The sequence below is a fragment of the Ambystoma mexicanum genome, chromosome 2q (genome assembly GCF_040938575.1).
Source record: "Ambystoma mexicanum isolate Mex_15411 chromosome 2q, UKY_AmexF1_1, whole genome shotgun sequence".
Taxonomy (NCBI): domain Eukaryota; kingdom Metazoa; phylum Chordata; class Amphibia; order Caudata; family Ambystomatidae; genus Ambystoma; species Ambystoma mexicanum.
The window spans coordinates 3,891,145-3,906,686 of NC_090924.1; the positions used below are offsets into that span (position 1 = coordinate 3,891,145).

At 43.1% G+C, this 15,542-nt stretch overlaps 1 protein-coding gene across 1 annotated transcript in view; it reads right to left on the reverse strand.

Annotated features, from left to right (window-relative positions):
* RGS11 (regulator of G protein signaling 11) overlaps positions 1-15,542 on the reverse strand; it is a 4,320,935-nt gene that overhangs the window by 864,726 nt on the left and 3,440,667 nt on the right. Inside the window, exon 13 of the mRNA XM_069646770.1 lies at positions 13,509-13,624. Coding sequence (XP_069502871.1) covers positions 13,509-13,624 — 116 coding nt within the window. The remainder of the gene's footprint in view (positions 1-13,508; positions 13,625-15,542) is intronic.

Sequence of the window (15,542 nt, forward strand, 5' to 3'; positions counted from 1 at the left end):
GCCAAAAAGTGGAACAAAGGGCTCGACCTTGGTCAGAGTTACAGAGACGGACACGAACGCCATTTTAGAAAAGAGCTCTGGCAAAAAGACCCAACCGTTGATTTAATATTAAATGAATAAACCGGTGGTATCTTTAACATTGCACCAAAAAGTGGTGCGTTAAAAATCAATGGGAAAATCCCATAGAGAATATTCTGGTGGAATAGTTTGCATGGTAACCACTGCCACCAGCCAGAAACTCGACAAGGGGGGACTGGACAGTGCCCCCTTGAAAACAGACCCAGGGGCAGTCGAATTAACCCCTTCCAGTACTTCCACAATATGATGGTTTGTACTGGTTCTGTTCACAATTTTCGACTAGTAAAGTCAATGGTGACTTTACATGCCCTGGGAGACAGTAGTCAGTCCAGGGTATGGAGTCTATGTTTGGGGGTCACTATGGCACCCCTGTGTTACTGTACTGAGGGTGCTGTGTAACACACATGAAAAACAGATGATACCCTATGGAGTAAAAAGAAAACCCCATAGCCCATAAGCACACAAAGAGTCAAAGACATACCTCAAATCATGCCTAAGAGTGGGAGGAATAGAGTCTCACTCTTAGCAGGAGAAAAATACAAACCCCAAAAATCCAGCAAAGCTGCTGGGGGACTCACTAGGTTTGGGAAATTAGCTTTATAAGAGAATTCTCCCTAACACTCGCCTCCACCAGACTAAGGGACAGGAGGATTTAATCCACTCCTGGATGAATCTCATACCTCTAGTCGGTTATAAACATCCTACAGAGAACATCAGCATTTTGGTGGTGACACCTTGACCTGTGTTCTATGGATAAATCAAAGGTTTTTCTTTGTAAGCTATATGACCTACAAACCCTTTCAGGAACATCTTCCTTGTTAAATCTACAGGGGATCTGGTTGACCAGTACCTCAGAAGTTGGTACAACTTCTGAACCTGTGTTAGGCTTTTTCAAGGGGTCCTTATAAAGGATTCCCTTAGATCTAGAGGGTCCTCCAAGGTTCCTCACCACCTCTCTGCTGGGAGCAGGTTGGATCTCAGGCCTCTTGGTTGGAGGGGTTGGGGTAAGGCAATGCACCTGCTTCCCATTCCTCTTAGATCTTACCTCACCTACTTTAGGAGATTCACTCCCAATATTAGGATTTGAGTTGGAGTCTTCAGTAGAAGGTCCAACAGTCTGAAGGTTTTTGGCCTTAGACTTTTCTTTTCTGGTTTTCCACCAGCACTGAGAATGACCAGTTCTCTTAGGCCTAGGTAGGGTACCAGTTGGTCTATCCACCTCTTTCTTAGAAGCAGGGGGAGTCCGAGACTCTAAAACTGGGGGAACAATGATGGAGCTTGGTTCGGGCTCTCATTTCCCTAACATTTTAGCCTGAAATGTGCCTGGGTTAGAGGTCAATTTACTAACACCAGGGCTTGTAGTGGGGTTCTCTATAGAGGTTCCCACAGGCTTAGAGTGGTCCCTTAAGGTGGCCTCTCTAGCCAATTTGGTTAGGTTCTGCTGTTCCATACTGGGAGGCCTGGGGGTACTGGACACTACTCCTAAAGTTCTTAGGTCATTCCCTAACAGGACTCTCCCAGGCACCTCAGTCTTAACACTGACAGGAATCCTCACTGTCATGTTATTACACTGAATGAGGGCTGATGGAATAGGAACCATCTGGACAGGGCCTCCAGAATTTCTAGTGGAACCTTAGGGTGCCTTAGCCACATCCTCAGGTTTGGAAAAGCTTTCATCCTCTACTGTTCTGCTAGCCCCAGTGTCTCTCCTGGCAGGAGTATCCTGGCCATTGACAAGAACACTATCCATAAAATATATCTTAGAGTTTGCTGGTAGGGAGTCATAGATTTCCCTATTCTGGTTGCTAACTAGACCCATAGGCTCTAATGATACTCTTGCTTGAAGACTCAAAGGGTCTTCAGCAAAGACTTCAAAGTGAGCACTAGCCACTTGTACTTCCTCCTCGGGAGTGAATGCTAAGGAGACTGTGCTGATCCCTGCAGGTTTACCCTTACATCTGGGATCTCCTTTGATGTGGTCAGTTGCCCCACAGAGATAGCATGTTCCAAATGCTCTCTGGAATGGTGACTTGTTCTGACCTCCTTCTGGTTTGGGCCCAGAAGGTACACTAGCCTGGTGGGGTTTCCCTGGTGGCTTACCCTGGTTATTTTGTTTTTTGTGGCCCTTTTTGGTATGGGAGGTATTAGAATTCTCTGGATTCACTTTTGGTGGCTGCTTTCCCTCATCCTTTTTCTGAGTGACCCCTGAATCCTTGAGAGTAGCCCTGTTGGCAACCCACAAGTCAGCAGCCTTAGCTAGCTTCCTATGATCTATTTCCTTTGAATCAGCCAAGTGCTGTCTGAGCTCAGGAGAGCAGGCATCATAAATGGACTCCAACATAACAAGATTTCTCATTCCCTCATAAGTGTTCAGTCTGTAACCCTTAATCCATCCCTCTAAATTCTTCAAACTTTCATTCACCCAGGTAGCCCAAGGGGTACCATCATGCTTTTTGAAGGTCCTAAACCTCTTAAGGTACTGGGAAGGGGTCTTCCCAAATCTAGCTATTAAAGCTAGCTTCACACATTCATAGTCCATCCTATCCACCTCCCCCAACTCCATTGCCACATCAGATGCAACAGGGGGGAGCCTAGAGAACAACCAAGGAAGCAACTGATTCCCTGTGATGTCCTGGAGCCCATGATTATATTCAAACATAGCCAACCAATCCAACACATCCAACTTAGGTTCATACATACCCACAATCTCTTTAGGCATCCGGGGTCTTTTGGGACTGGAACTCCTAGAGGATGCGGGGAGAGAAGTATTTTCAACAGACCATTTCTTCATCTCTAGCTCATGCTTGAGCTCCATTTCTCTGAGCCTTAGTTCTTGGTGCTTTTGTTCAGATTGGGCACTAATTATTTTGAATTCTAATTCAAGTCTCATTATTTCCAGTTCAATGAATGTAGGACTTAATGTGAGACCTGACAAAGGTCCAGTAGACACAGGCTGAGGTACTAGAGCAGGCAGAGGGACAGTGGGAACAGTTACATTTGTTTCCTCTTCCTCTTCTAACTCTACACAATACTATCATTACTTTGATTCATATCAACCTCATGACTGTGGTTTCCATTTGCTGCAGAGGTAGGCTCCTCTGAACCACTACCCAGACTTTGATTATCTAACAATCTTTCTATAAGTTCCATTTTCTTGCCTTTTACAGGAAGATCCTTATGTCTACAAAGAACCCTTAAACAATCAGCAGTTTTTTCAGAAAGGGACTCCTGGCTGTAACTTTCCATAGTTGACTTGTTAAGAAAATAGCTTTTACAGTGCTAAGTTTTGTGGTTAGTTGCACTAAAGTATTTAGAAGCACTCTAAAATGTATACTCAACACAAATCCCACAGCTGTACACCAGTGTTAGACAGAATCCTGTGCAGTTCCCTTGGGGAACACTGCAAAAAGATTAAGACTACAGGAATAAGCAGTAAACCCAATTGGTAGCAGTCTGCACCACCCAGATTTACCTGGTAGCTGTGGCTGAGCAGTCAGACTTCTCTCAAGAAGAGTAGGGTATATAGAGTATACACAATAGGGCTAAAAACACAGTAGAGCAAACAAACACTGACCAGAGCTTTGTATAAAAAGTATATAATTATTTATTTAAAACACACTTTAGGCAATATACTAGCACTCTAAATCAAAAGCAAGTTAAAACACAGTCAGGTAAAGTATACAAATCTCCCTTGATAATTATTAGACAAGTCAGAGTTAAAACACCACGATTTGTTAAAACAGATGTGAGCGCGTAACCTAGATGGCACTCCAAAAGTTAAGTTAAAGGGAGAGAAAAAGGCAGAGCATAGAAATAAAACAGGTCCCAACACTTTTAGGAGTTCTCAGCAAGGGAATAAAGGCAATATATACTGTAGAGCCAAAGTTCATAGGCCAGGCCCACTTTAAATGGAGCAAAGCGAAATGTGCCCAGGATCACACGGTTTAAAATACACTAAAATTCTTTGCAGAATGTTCAGAAGAGGTTGGGGCAATTCAAGAAGGTAAAGTTAGAAGGTCTGGGGCCAACCCAGTTGGAAAGCCAAGGATTTAAGGGTCACCTTGGGCAAACCGAAGAAAGGGAGGCCAGGCAAGACACAGTACCTTAAAGAGAGAGGAAACTCCAGCGGTGGCAGTTGTTCCTGGCAGTGGTTGCAGTTCATTGTTTCGACCAGGGGAAGAGAGGATTTCGTCGAGTAGGAAACATGGAGCCGTTGCACTGCACAGGGATGAAACCAGCCGCGGAGTTCATCGATAAAAGGTGCGTTCCTTTTATTTGCGGTCAAAGTGGTGAAGCTTGGCTATCCAGCCGCCGGTGTGCTTGGCACGGGGGATTCGACCAGGAGACGTCTTTGGAAGGCGAAAGGGGCGAACTGGTAGGTCCCACCAGCTCAGAGGAAGAAGACTCGTCCAGCAGAAGATCTTCTGTTGTCGTTGGAAAAGTGGCGAGTTCGTTGCAGCAGGGCTCCACTGGTGGTGTCGTTGTTGCAGATGGCTCAGCTTCTTCCCTCTTTGGATTCTTAGGTCCTGTGGCGACTTCTGAAGTTCCAGTCCCAAAGGCCCTGCTTTTATGCAGAAAAACCCCCATTCAACAGCCTAGCTGTCACTCAAACATGCTAAGTGGTGAGCCGTGCGGCTCACCACTGGCCCAACCAGAACAGAGTGCGACTTGAGTTGCTAAGGCAACGCAATCCAGGGTGCCAATTCCCCGCTCCACCCATCCTGTGGAACCCAGACAGAGTGGCACCATTTGGAGGGCTTCTGTGTAGATGCCCGCCAAAAAGTGGAACAAAGGGCTCGACCTTGGTCAGAGTTACAGAGACGGACACGAACGCCATTTTAGAAAAGAGTTCTGGCAAAAAGACCCAACCGTTGATTTAATATTAAATAAATAAACCGGCGGTATCTTTAACATTGCACCAAAAAGTGGTGCGTTTAAAATCAATGGGAAAATCCCATGGAGAACATTCCGGTGGAATATTTCGCGTGCTAACCACTACCACCAGCCAGAAACTCAACAAGGGGAGACTGGACAGTGCCCCCTTGAAAACAGACCCATGGGCAATCGAATTAACCCCTTCCAGTACTTCCACAATATGATGGTTTGTACTGGTTCTGTTCACAATTTTCGACTAGTAAAGTCAATGGTGACTTTGCATGCCCTGGGAGACAGTAGTCAGTCCCAGGGTATGGAGTCTATGTTTGGGGGTCACTATGACACCCCTGTTACTGCACTGAGGGTGCTGTGTAACACACATGAAAAACAGATGATACCCTATGGAGTAAAAAGAAAACCCCATAGCACACAAAGAGTCCAAGACATACCTCGAATCATGCCTAAGAGTGGGAGGAAAAGAGTCTCACTCTTAGCAGGAGAAAAAACAAACCCCAAAAATCCAGCAAACATGCTGGGGGACTCACTAGGTTTGAGAAATTAGCTTTATAAGAGAATTCTCCCTAACATCAATAAACAGTAGGTGGCCTCAATGCTACAGCGCTCTTACCGCTCTTGCCGCACCCATAGTAAAAAACACCTAAAAGCCCCACAGAATCTAAAATCTATCAACTATTACACAGACACTTGTTAAAAATGCAACATTAAAAGAATCCAGGACTCAGCGCCATCAAGATGTGTGTATGTTTAATTACAATGAACAATCACACATTTGGTAAAAGCCCATGTACGATACCACGTGTTTCGGCTCTCCTGAGCCTTTTTCAAATCAGGGCTATTCAATAAACAACAGCAAACCACCAAAAGTGTATTCCATTGATAACCATAAAGGTGTATAGTTTCAACACAAAACATAGCATTTAGCATACAATCAGTATGGTAATAAAGCATTTTGCGCGGGCATTAGTCCATCATGCCGCAATAAGCAAAAACAAATTAGTATGAAAATAATGTACCAAAAAGACAGAAAAACAAGGACTGGTAAAAGGGAGGATTCAAGGGTGTATACAAACAAACATCATATATTCACATTATTTCAAAAATTGAAACATAAAGAGACAAGACAAAAGAGAAAAAGAACCGAAAAATATAGTCATTAGTTTGTTTGATGATAATAAATCCATAGTGGTCTACTAACCAGCATGTCTGTTCAACAAAAAAATCACACAGGTATGCTTAACTGTTGTTGCAAGAAACCAATCCATAGGACTCTTGTCACTGTAGTAATAACGGGGTATAATCCCCAAAAAAGGAGTCTGAAATCCAATTCTATATAAATAGAAATAGAAAAAATATATACTTTCCAGACAAAGTATGATGTAACTTCAAAGCCATCTTCCAGGAACTCAACCCTCAATACCTCATCAGCAAGTTCGGATGCGGACTCAGAAAAAGATAATCATGAGAGTGAGAGTGCCAGGTCACAAAATCAGGAGTGTATATGAATCAGATTAAACGATACAAGAAAGGAAATCGTAACTTTTCTCATAAAACAGTCAATTTTCAACTGCCTTTGAATACAGATATTTCGACCCCTGCACAAGGAGGAGAGGAAAGAGGGGGGGTAGAAAACAACGACGACCCAGAAAACCCGCAGAAGAGCAAACGACATACAAGGGCCAGCTCCAAGGAGGTGAGCGGTACCAACTAACAGATTACTTAGTTCTGAATCTCTCCAACAGAGATATATCCAAAGATGAAAGACGACTTTTGAACAAGGGTATCTCCTTTGCACCTGCATGTAACTTCAGCCAAGTGAATATTCACATAGATTTGTTTCAATTTATTAGAAAAATAAAATTAAAGAAATTCTTTGCGACTAAAGCTCCTGGGGATTACAAAACCAAGGAACAGCCTATTCCAATCGGTGAAATGTCAATTCAAGATATTGAAGATGCTTTCCTTATACGATCACTGGTGGAGGATGATCAGTATGAAGTGATCCATCTACTTGATGAGTTGAGAATCGAACCAGACACGATCACAGTCAAAGAACTTAAAGTTAAATCCAAATTTGTGCCTCAACTGGCACCTGATAATGTCATTGATACCTTCTACAAAGAGGTCTCACAAGAGTTTTACAATTTGAATCAAGAAAGAACCAAAAATTAGAGAAGATCTAACCCCATTCAGTGTAATCTAACATCTGGAGAAAAAATAGCACTTTACTCATTTAAAAAAGACACACAAATCGTGATCAAAGAAGCAGACAAGGGGGTAACATCGTTATAATGAACAGACAGGATTATTTAGAAATGGCATTTCAATACCTAGCGACCCCCGGCTGCTATATCCTAAGAACTGACAATTACAAACAATCAGCACTGCAACAAGTTGAAGCAAACATTTTGATGTGGCACAGGAAAGGCCTAATTACCAATGAGGAACATGCTTTCTTATTAGTCAAACAACCAGTTACCCCGACCATGTTCTTCCTGCCAAAAATACATAAACTATATGAGAACATACCAGAGGGCCGCCCAATTATGAGTGGGATTGGGTGGGTTACTGAGAATATATCGGAGTAGCTTGAATCTATCCTCAAGCCAAGGGCCAGTTTATTATATTCATATTTACAGGAATCTACAAGTCTTATACGGAAACTACAGAACTTCACATGGCATAACACATACCTTCTAGCAACATTAGATGTGAAGGCATTATATACTTCCATTCAGCATAAATGGGCTATGATTGCAACTGACTACACTTTCAGGAATGAATCAGCTTCTTATTACAACCATATCGAGATGGTCAAAGAAATGTTGCAGCTTACATTGGATCTTAATGTGTTTACTTTTGACAACAAGATAAACCAACAAACCAAATGGGTGGCTATGGGCACTAAGTACGCCCCAGCCCTTGCCAACCTCTTTATGGGCATGCTATAAGATAAAGCAGTTTACCCAGGACCTTTTTACAGAGGCAAAATTAAGATGTGGACACGATATATAGATGACGTTTTCTGCATCATTGATGGGAGTACAGATGATTTTTAGGATTTTGTGACATCTTTAAATTCAAACTACTTCGATATCCAATTCATAGGGGATTGCAACAAACATACTATTAACTTTTTGGATCTGACAATACACTTTGATGGATACAAACTAAAGACCTGGACATTTAGGAAGCCAACTGAAGTGAACTTGACGCTACATGCGAACAGCTGTCATTTACATTCAACTATACATAACATACCATTCAGTGAATATATCAGAGCGAGACGCAATTGTCAAGAAGAGATAAAATGTGAAGAGGAGTGTAACTTACTACAACAACGCTTTAGGAAAAGAGGTTACTCGCACAAATCTGTAAAGACGGCATATAAGAAATCAAAACTTATGAAACAACAAGACACCCTGGTACACCGACCCAAGTTTAATACAGATTCTAATAGGGAAATAAGTTTCATCACTCAATACTGCTATGATCATCAGAAAATCCAGAAAATACTTAAGAGATATTGGTACTTACTGAGTATGGACTTGAGTGTACTTGCTCTTTTGTACGTTATGTGTACGGGGGAGTTGAATTGCAACAAATATATATTTTATAGAAACAGTGATAACTTATTGTAACCAAATGACAGGAATGTACAACTTTGAGAGTCTTAGTTTGAAAAATGCCCTCACGATTTGAGTCCAAACTCCAATTTGTACCATGTTCTGGGGCAAAACCCTGCTAATTATGAATGTTGTAGACAATGTATGTAAGCTAGAGACATGGAAAGTTACTGGGATATATGTTGAAGGGAAATGTACCTTTGTATAATTGTTGATCAAAAACCAATGTTGCAAAACCCACTAAAATCGAAAATAAGTTGCCATTTTTGAATGCAAGCTCCTAGAAACGCCAGAGTCGGGATAGGGACTATCTTTAGTAATATATGATGTGTGTATGTAATGTCAACCACTTGTGTACCTGGGAAATATGTATTTGAATCAAATATAGATTTGTGGGCAAATTGACCAGAGGAGGATCCTCTGACCCATAAACAGACCTCATCACTCTGACTCACAACCCAATTTCCCCAATCATGGGAGAGGGGAGAATTGGGCCAATGACAAGTAGAGAGGGGCAGGCTCAGTTATGCCACGCACACACCCACTTCCAAAACACATAAAAAGAGACTGCTGGGACAGGTAGAGACATTCAATTCCATTTGCTGCGGAGCATGCTGACCAACGACTTCACATCCAGAGATCCAACACTTAGACTTCCAAGCTAAACATAGACTACAGAACTTTGAACCTAGAAGGCCCACTGCAAGCAAAAGTATTCTCAGCAGGCCTTCAGAATCCAGCAAACCTAACCAAACTATTCAACAGCTGGGCGAGCTGTTTGAATTCTTTGCCAAGAACTGTTGCCGGAACCGCAGACCAGAACCAGACCGCTGTAAGCAGAACCGGTGCCTGATTGACCCGCCATATCCAGAGAGGCTAGACCAGCAGAGCAGAGCTGACCCAGACGCTGTGAGCAGAACCGCCCAGTCCAGTCCAGTTGACCAGATCTGTGACGAGGCCCATTAATTTCAAAATTAGGAGTGAGTATCCGCCAGAACTGTGCAGAACCCAATCTCTTAGTTAAAATAATCTAATCCAAACTATTTTAACCTAATTAGAACAGCCTCCTAGAAATCCCGTCATCTGTCATTCTAAAGCTGCGAGCTGTCATCTGTCATCCTAACGCTGCCAACTGTCACCTGTCATTTTGAGTTTTACTTTAAATCCGAAAATCTACCTTTATTAAATCGTCCGTATCTCTTGAACCGTTTGGGCTAGGAACGAAATTTAACTTTCATTTTAAAGCTGCGATTCTAGGGTTTCCAACAAACCTAGCCGACTTCCTACCCCTTATACTTTTTCCACAATCGCGATTCACGCACTCGAAAAATTTACCGCGATTTGCGATTTGGCTCAATTTCTCCACTTGTCAAAATAGCAGCTCCATTCTTTCCTTTGTTAAAATCCGTTTGCAACCTGGTAATAACTCATAGAGCGTTGCTAAAGTGAGTCTGAACTAATATAAAGTATCTCTCCCTCACCCTGAATCTCTAGAGGGAATTAAAATCAGTTAGCACATTTTCCCATCCATTGCCATCACATTTAAAAGCATTTTGGGCCTGTGTTTCAAACCTCTAACTGTTTTCCTCTAAGCTTGCTGGGGGGAACTGCATTTCGTATTGCATTTTGTTGGGATTCTTGAAGACTGTGTGCTCTCCTTCCATTTCTTACATTGCATAGGGGGTGGAGGGGTGAATTGTCAAGGAAAAGTGATTACATTGTCTTTTGTTGAAGCCATATCAAGTTATCTTCTGTACTGCATTTCATTCATCATTGCGTTTCCTTGAACCATATAAAGCATTCTTTCCCACCTTATTCTTCTGTTCCTATTCATAAGTTACCTCTTGCTGATTACTGCTCATATTCACAAGTGTAATATCCATTATCAATTTATTTATAGAAGTGTGATATATATATATATTGTTTACATTTTCAAATAAACCTTTTAATTTGCAAAACAAACCTACTTCTTGGCTTAGTGGGGTCAGGGGTATTCTAAGAGGGGGGTGTTATACAAGGGTTGTCATCCAGAGTACTGAACTGGACATAAAAATACATCAATAAGGGTTTTCCTCAGCATCCCAGACTAGGCATTGACTTAGCTGTAGTGTTGATTGAATATCGCTTACAGGTCAAATCGGGGAGGGTGGTGTCATCAACCTGGGATATATAAAGGGGCACTAGGCAGGTGTGCCCACTGTCTCCCTGGGGCAGGAGCCAGTAGCAGTCTACCTTCGGAAGCAGTTCCTGGAGGCGAGCATTTGGGTAGGGGGAGTTCACCATATAGTGTCTCTATACGCAGATGATGTACTACTGTACCTAAGGGACCCACACCTGAATGTTCCAGTGATAGTAGAGGTCTTGGATAATTATGCTAAGGTGTCCGAGATCTGCTTTAGCAGGAAGAAATCTTGCATATTTCCACTAGCACGGCTGCGGGGTAGAGGTGTGGAGGACTTACCAGAGGTGGGGCTCCAGTGGCAACTAGAAACCTTCAGGTATCTAGGTGTGAACATACTACCTACGTTGGTGCAAATGCACGAGAATAACACAGCAGCAGTGGTGAAGGGGTTACGAAAATCTATGGTGTTCTGGTCCAGGTTACCATTGTCACTGATGGGTAGGGTGGCCATCACCAAAATGATTGTATCACCTAGATTTTCGTATCATTTTCACAATGTCCACTACTATGTCAACGCCTCTTTCTTTCGCATGTTAGAGGTAATAATACAAGGGTTCCTGTGGGGTGAGGCCCGACACAAACTGTCACTCACCACACTATGCCTACCTCACTGGGAGGGCGGAGTCTAAATGCCAGATTTTTAAAAGTATTACCTTGCAGCCCAATTCAGCTTCATAACCAAATGGCTTTTGGATGAAATTACACTGGAATCAGAATTTCTGCGACAATTGGTAGCACTTGCACAGCTGAAAGAAATACTATGGGTACACCTGAGTTGTCTAGGGAACATCCCTATGGTTGTGACATTGGGCAGACAGGTGTGGTATAGAGTTAGGTCACTGCTGAACCTTGGACACCCCTATTCACCTGAGATTCCAATAGCCGCTGATGTCTGCAGAGACAGAGCAGATCTGGCGGTGGCAAGGCAATGGGAAAACTGGGGCATATACACGTGGGGGGACATGTTTGAAGAAGGCACCTTCAGGAAGTTAGAATCCTTGCAAGCGAAGGAAGGGCTTCCTAAGGGACAATTCCTGTGGTCTCAAAGAGTGCAAAAGGTGGCTAGGAAGAAATGGGGAAAAATGGCCTGAGGAACCGACAGAGAGAGGCCCCTTTTGACAATAATGTTTACACTGAACGATGGCTGGAAGCCGGTATGCAGGCTATTTGCGATATTAGCGGACAGACCTAACCCAAAAAGCGCAATGCTGAAACAGAAATGGGAGACTGATCTGAGGGTAAAGTTAACTGAAAAGGAATGGAAAAGAATACTAGCGTACCATCGAGAAGTGTCAAGGAACGCTCGGTTCCGGCTGATTCAATTGAATGTGCTGTATTGTACCTATATGACCCCACACAGGGTGGCCAATTTTAGCAAGAACGCAAACCCACTGTGCCCATGGTGCAAAGCGGGGGAAGCAGGGCTGATGCACATGTTCTGGGGGTGTGTGCGGGCTCAACAGATTTGGGCACAAATTGAGCAAACCTGCAGGAATGATGGAATAGTGAGGTATGAATGGACCCCAAAGGAATACTTGCTGGGCGCATAACACATGAACAGCAAATAAAAGCATGTGATTAAGCTCATGGACATGGCTTGCATCCTGGCCAAAAGAACCATTGCAATGGCCTGGAAGTCAGCTGCGTGTCTACAACATTTACGCTGGTATAAAGGGCTCGAGCACTGGGTGGAGGCGGACACTAGTGCGTGGGGTGTAGGGGCTGCCAGGTCTGAGGCGGACACGAGTGGTGCAAAGGAGGCCTGGAAAACGCTGGTGTGGGACATGTTCCATCCGTCGGATGACAAACCTCCATAAGCACATAAGAACTTTAGCGATGTATGTCATGAAAGATGATAACACGTTCTTAGTGCCCATCTGGGGATCATGCCTTTGGCAAGAAAGATATTTCCCTTTTGTTGAAACCCACACCCTCGTGACGGATGAACGGCACCTGCATATGCAATGTACCTCACAAGTAAAGTAGTTACGTTATTGTTTACTTGTTATAACAGACATTTGTTTTTTTAAATAATAACTTTCAAGTGAATGTAAAGTGACCAGTGAGAATACAAATGCCAATAAAAACATTTAAAATAAATGAGAATATAGCAAGTCACCGAGGAGTTCCGTGACCAGAGGAACGAGGCTGCAGGCAGAGTTTCTTTTTGAGATCGCTAAACTACAAGGTGACTGGCAATATTAATTTTACGTATGGTAGGGGGTATTTTGTTCCTTATAATACATGACCAAACACTGTTTTGTTCTATAACACCTGGCCACTTGCTTACTAATGTAAGAGATCTTCCCTTTTCTGATCAATATTATAAATGTAGAATCTGTTTGGATTTTAAAAAGTTAATATGCAGCTTTGAATGTGTTGCAAAAAAATAGTTTAAATGTTTTAATAAAATGCATTGAAAAAACGTTTATGTTGTAATTTAACATAAACACTAACATTTAGCTTCTCGCTCACGTATTAAATAAAAATGTCTCATATGTTGCATACCACAAATTCATGATTATTCGTGTGACAAGAGCAAGAATATGCCTTTAACTTATAGACGCAAAATGTACTGTGGTTTCAAAGGCAGCACATTTGGATGCATTATTTCCAACAGTTTTTTACTACTCCCCCATCCATTTGAAAATATAAATTTGCGAAATGGGCCAACGTGCGTGGTACATATCAAACACATACACAAATATATAACAAAATATGTTCCTTACCACTAAACTCTTTCTCCAAGAATTGCATGAACTCCTGACGGCCTCGTGGGTCATTAAGCAGCTCCATAAAACTAAAACTCCAGCGTTCCACACGGAATTTAGTAGGCATGAGCACCCTGCAGTACAAAAGATCACATTATCACCTGACTTACATTCTTTTCACAGTTTAGCAGTTACATGTATTATTTTTTACTGTGTTTTGTACAGCATTAGTAGTTACTGACCACGAAGGAGGACACTCCCGTGTTTTAATAATCACTGCACAATAGTTAACAGAAACTGGTTAAACTCTTTGCAGGCCATCATCTACTTGATCTACCAAATGCCACCTAGACGATTCTCACTCCACCATTTTCTGTGACTTTGCATTTGAAGGCCTATGACCAGGGGTGTTGCTAGGTCTGGAAAAGACCCGGGGCTACGCTGATGTCGGAACTGTCGGGACTGGGGGCTAGCTAGCCTTTTGGTTGTAGCTCCTGAGATTCTATCCGGGGCTACAACCAAAAGATCAGGGGCTATAGCCCCCTTAGCCCCCCCCTTAGCGACGCCTCTGCCTATGACTGCCTTGTCATGCCAATATGATAAAGGAGGTGCAATGAATGGGGCCTTTTCCATCAAATGGTCATCAATGTTGGCTGTGTTGCTGCCTCTCAACAATGCTCTATTACTTTACATCCACCCTCATCACCTGTCCTTACTATATAAAGTGGTCCTTCCTTCAGCCATACTATTTCATGTTTGCTTCTAAGTCAATCAGGACATGGTGTTGTGCGGTGCAGCACATAGCGGAATAGCTGTCCCTGATGCTGCAGGAAAACAAAAGAGGTGATGGGTGGAACGTTTAGAATTAATCTTAACTTCTGGCATTGCTCTGAGCAACCCTCCAGACCATCATTCTTCACCTGCCAAGTCATTACAAAAGGAGAAAGAACATATGCAAATCAGGCTTGGTCCCTCCCAAAAAGGGGCAGTCCAGCCCGAACTGCCTGGAGACATCCCTTCTGTATGAGACCACAAGCATCCCCAAACATGTTTCCGCCTCCTTGGGCTTCAGCAATGAGAAGTAGCTTGGGTCTCTAAGCCCAGCAGGCAGTGCTTTAAGTAGGCCAGGGCCTGCCGGGGCCGGGCCCCGCCAGTCTCCAAAAAGTGGGGCTGAGCCGGGGCCCTGCCGGGGCCCCCCGGTCCCACCACGCCATGGCAGGACGCATTATCCCGCCACGGCTGCAGCTCTGACGGGAGAAGCGCCCGCCAGTGTAACGTTAGGCAAGTGGACAGAAGTGCCAGCCAGCCACAGCGTCCCTGAGGCTGGCTGGCACTTCTATCAGTCACTGTAACTTCCCTGATGACCCTCCATCTGAGGGGTCATCAGGGAAGTTACAGTTCCTTTGTTTGCCCTCGCCAGGTCACTGACCCTCTGTGAACCTGCAGGCTCCCTGATCTAATATGTAGATTATATCACGGAGCCAGCGGGTTCCCAGAGGGTGAAAGACGCCTTGGGCTCTGTGATCTCAGCTCAGAGCAGCGATCACTGAGCCCGAGGTGCCTGTCTCCTTTGGCAAATCTTTATAAAAGATGCCTTGAAATGTGTACGTTTCAAGCCACCTTTTATAAACGTAGAAATATTTCTACGTTTATAACAGACGGCTTGAAACGTAATCTTTTATAAAGCTTTGTTGACGGACAAAACCACCTTGGGTTTTGTCCGTCCTCAACGCTTTATAGAAGATGGCTTGTACGTTTCAAGCCATCTTTTATGAACATAGAAATATGTTAGAAATGTCTATGTTTATAAAAGGTGGCTTGAAAAGTACACAAACCATAGTACGGTAAGCACACAAGTGTGCGTAACTTACTATGGTTTGTACACTTTCAAGCCACCTTTTATAAACATAGAAATATGTAACATTGCTATGTTTATAAAAGAAGGCTTGAAAAATACACAAACCATACTAGTACGCATACAAATATATACATGCTCTACTACATTTATATATTTGTTTGGGCACCCTACTATGATTTGTGCACTTTTAGGCT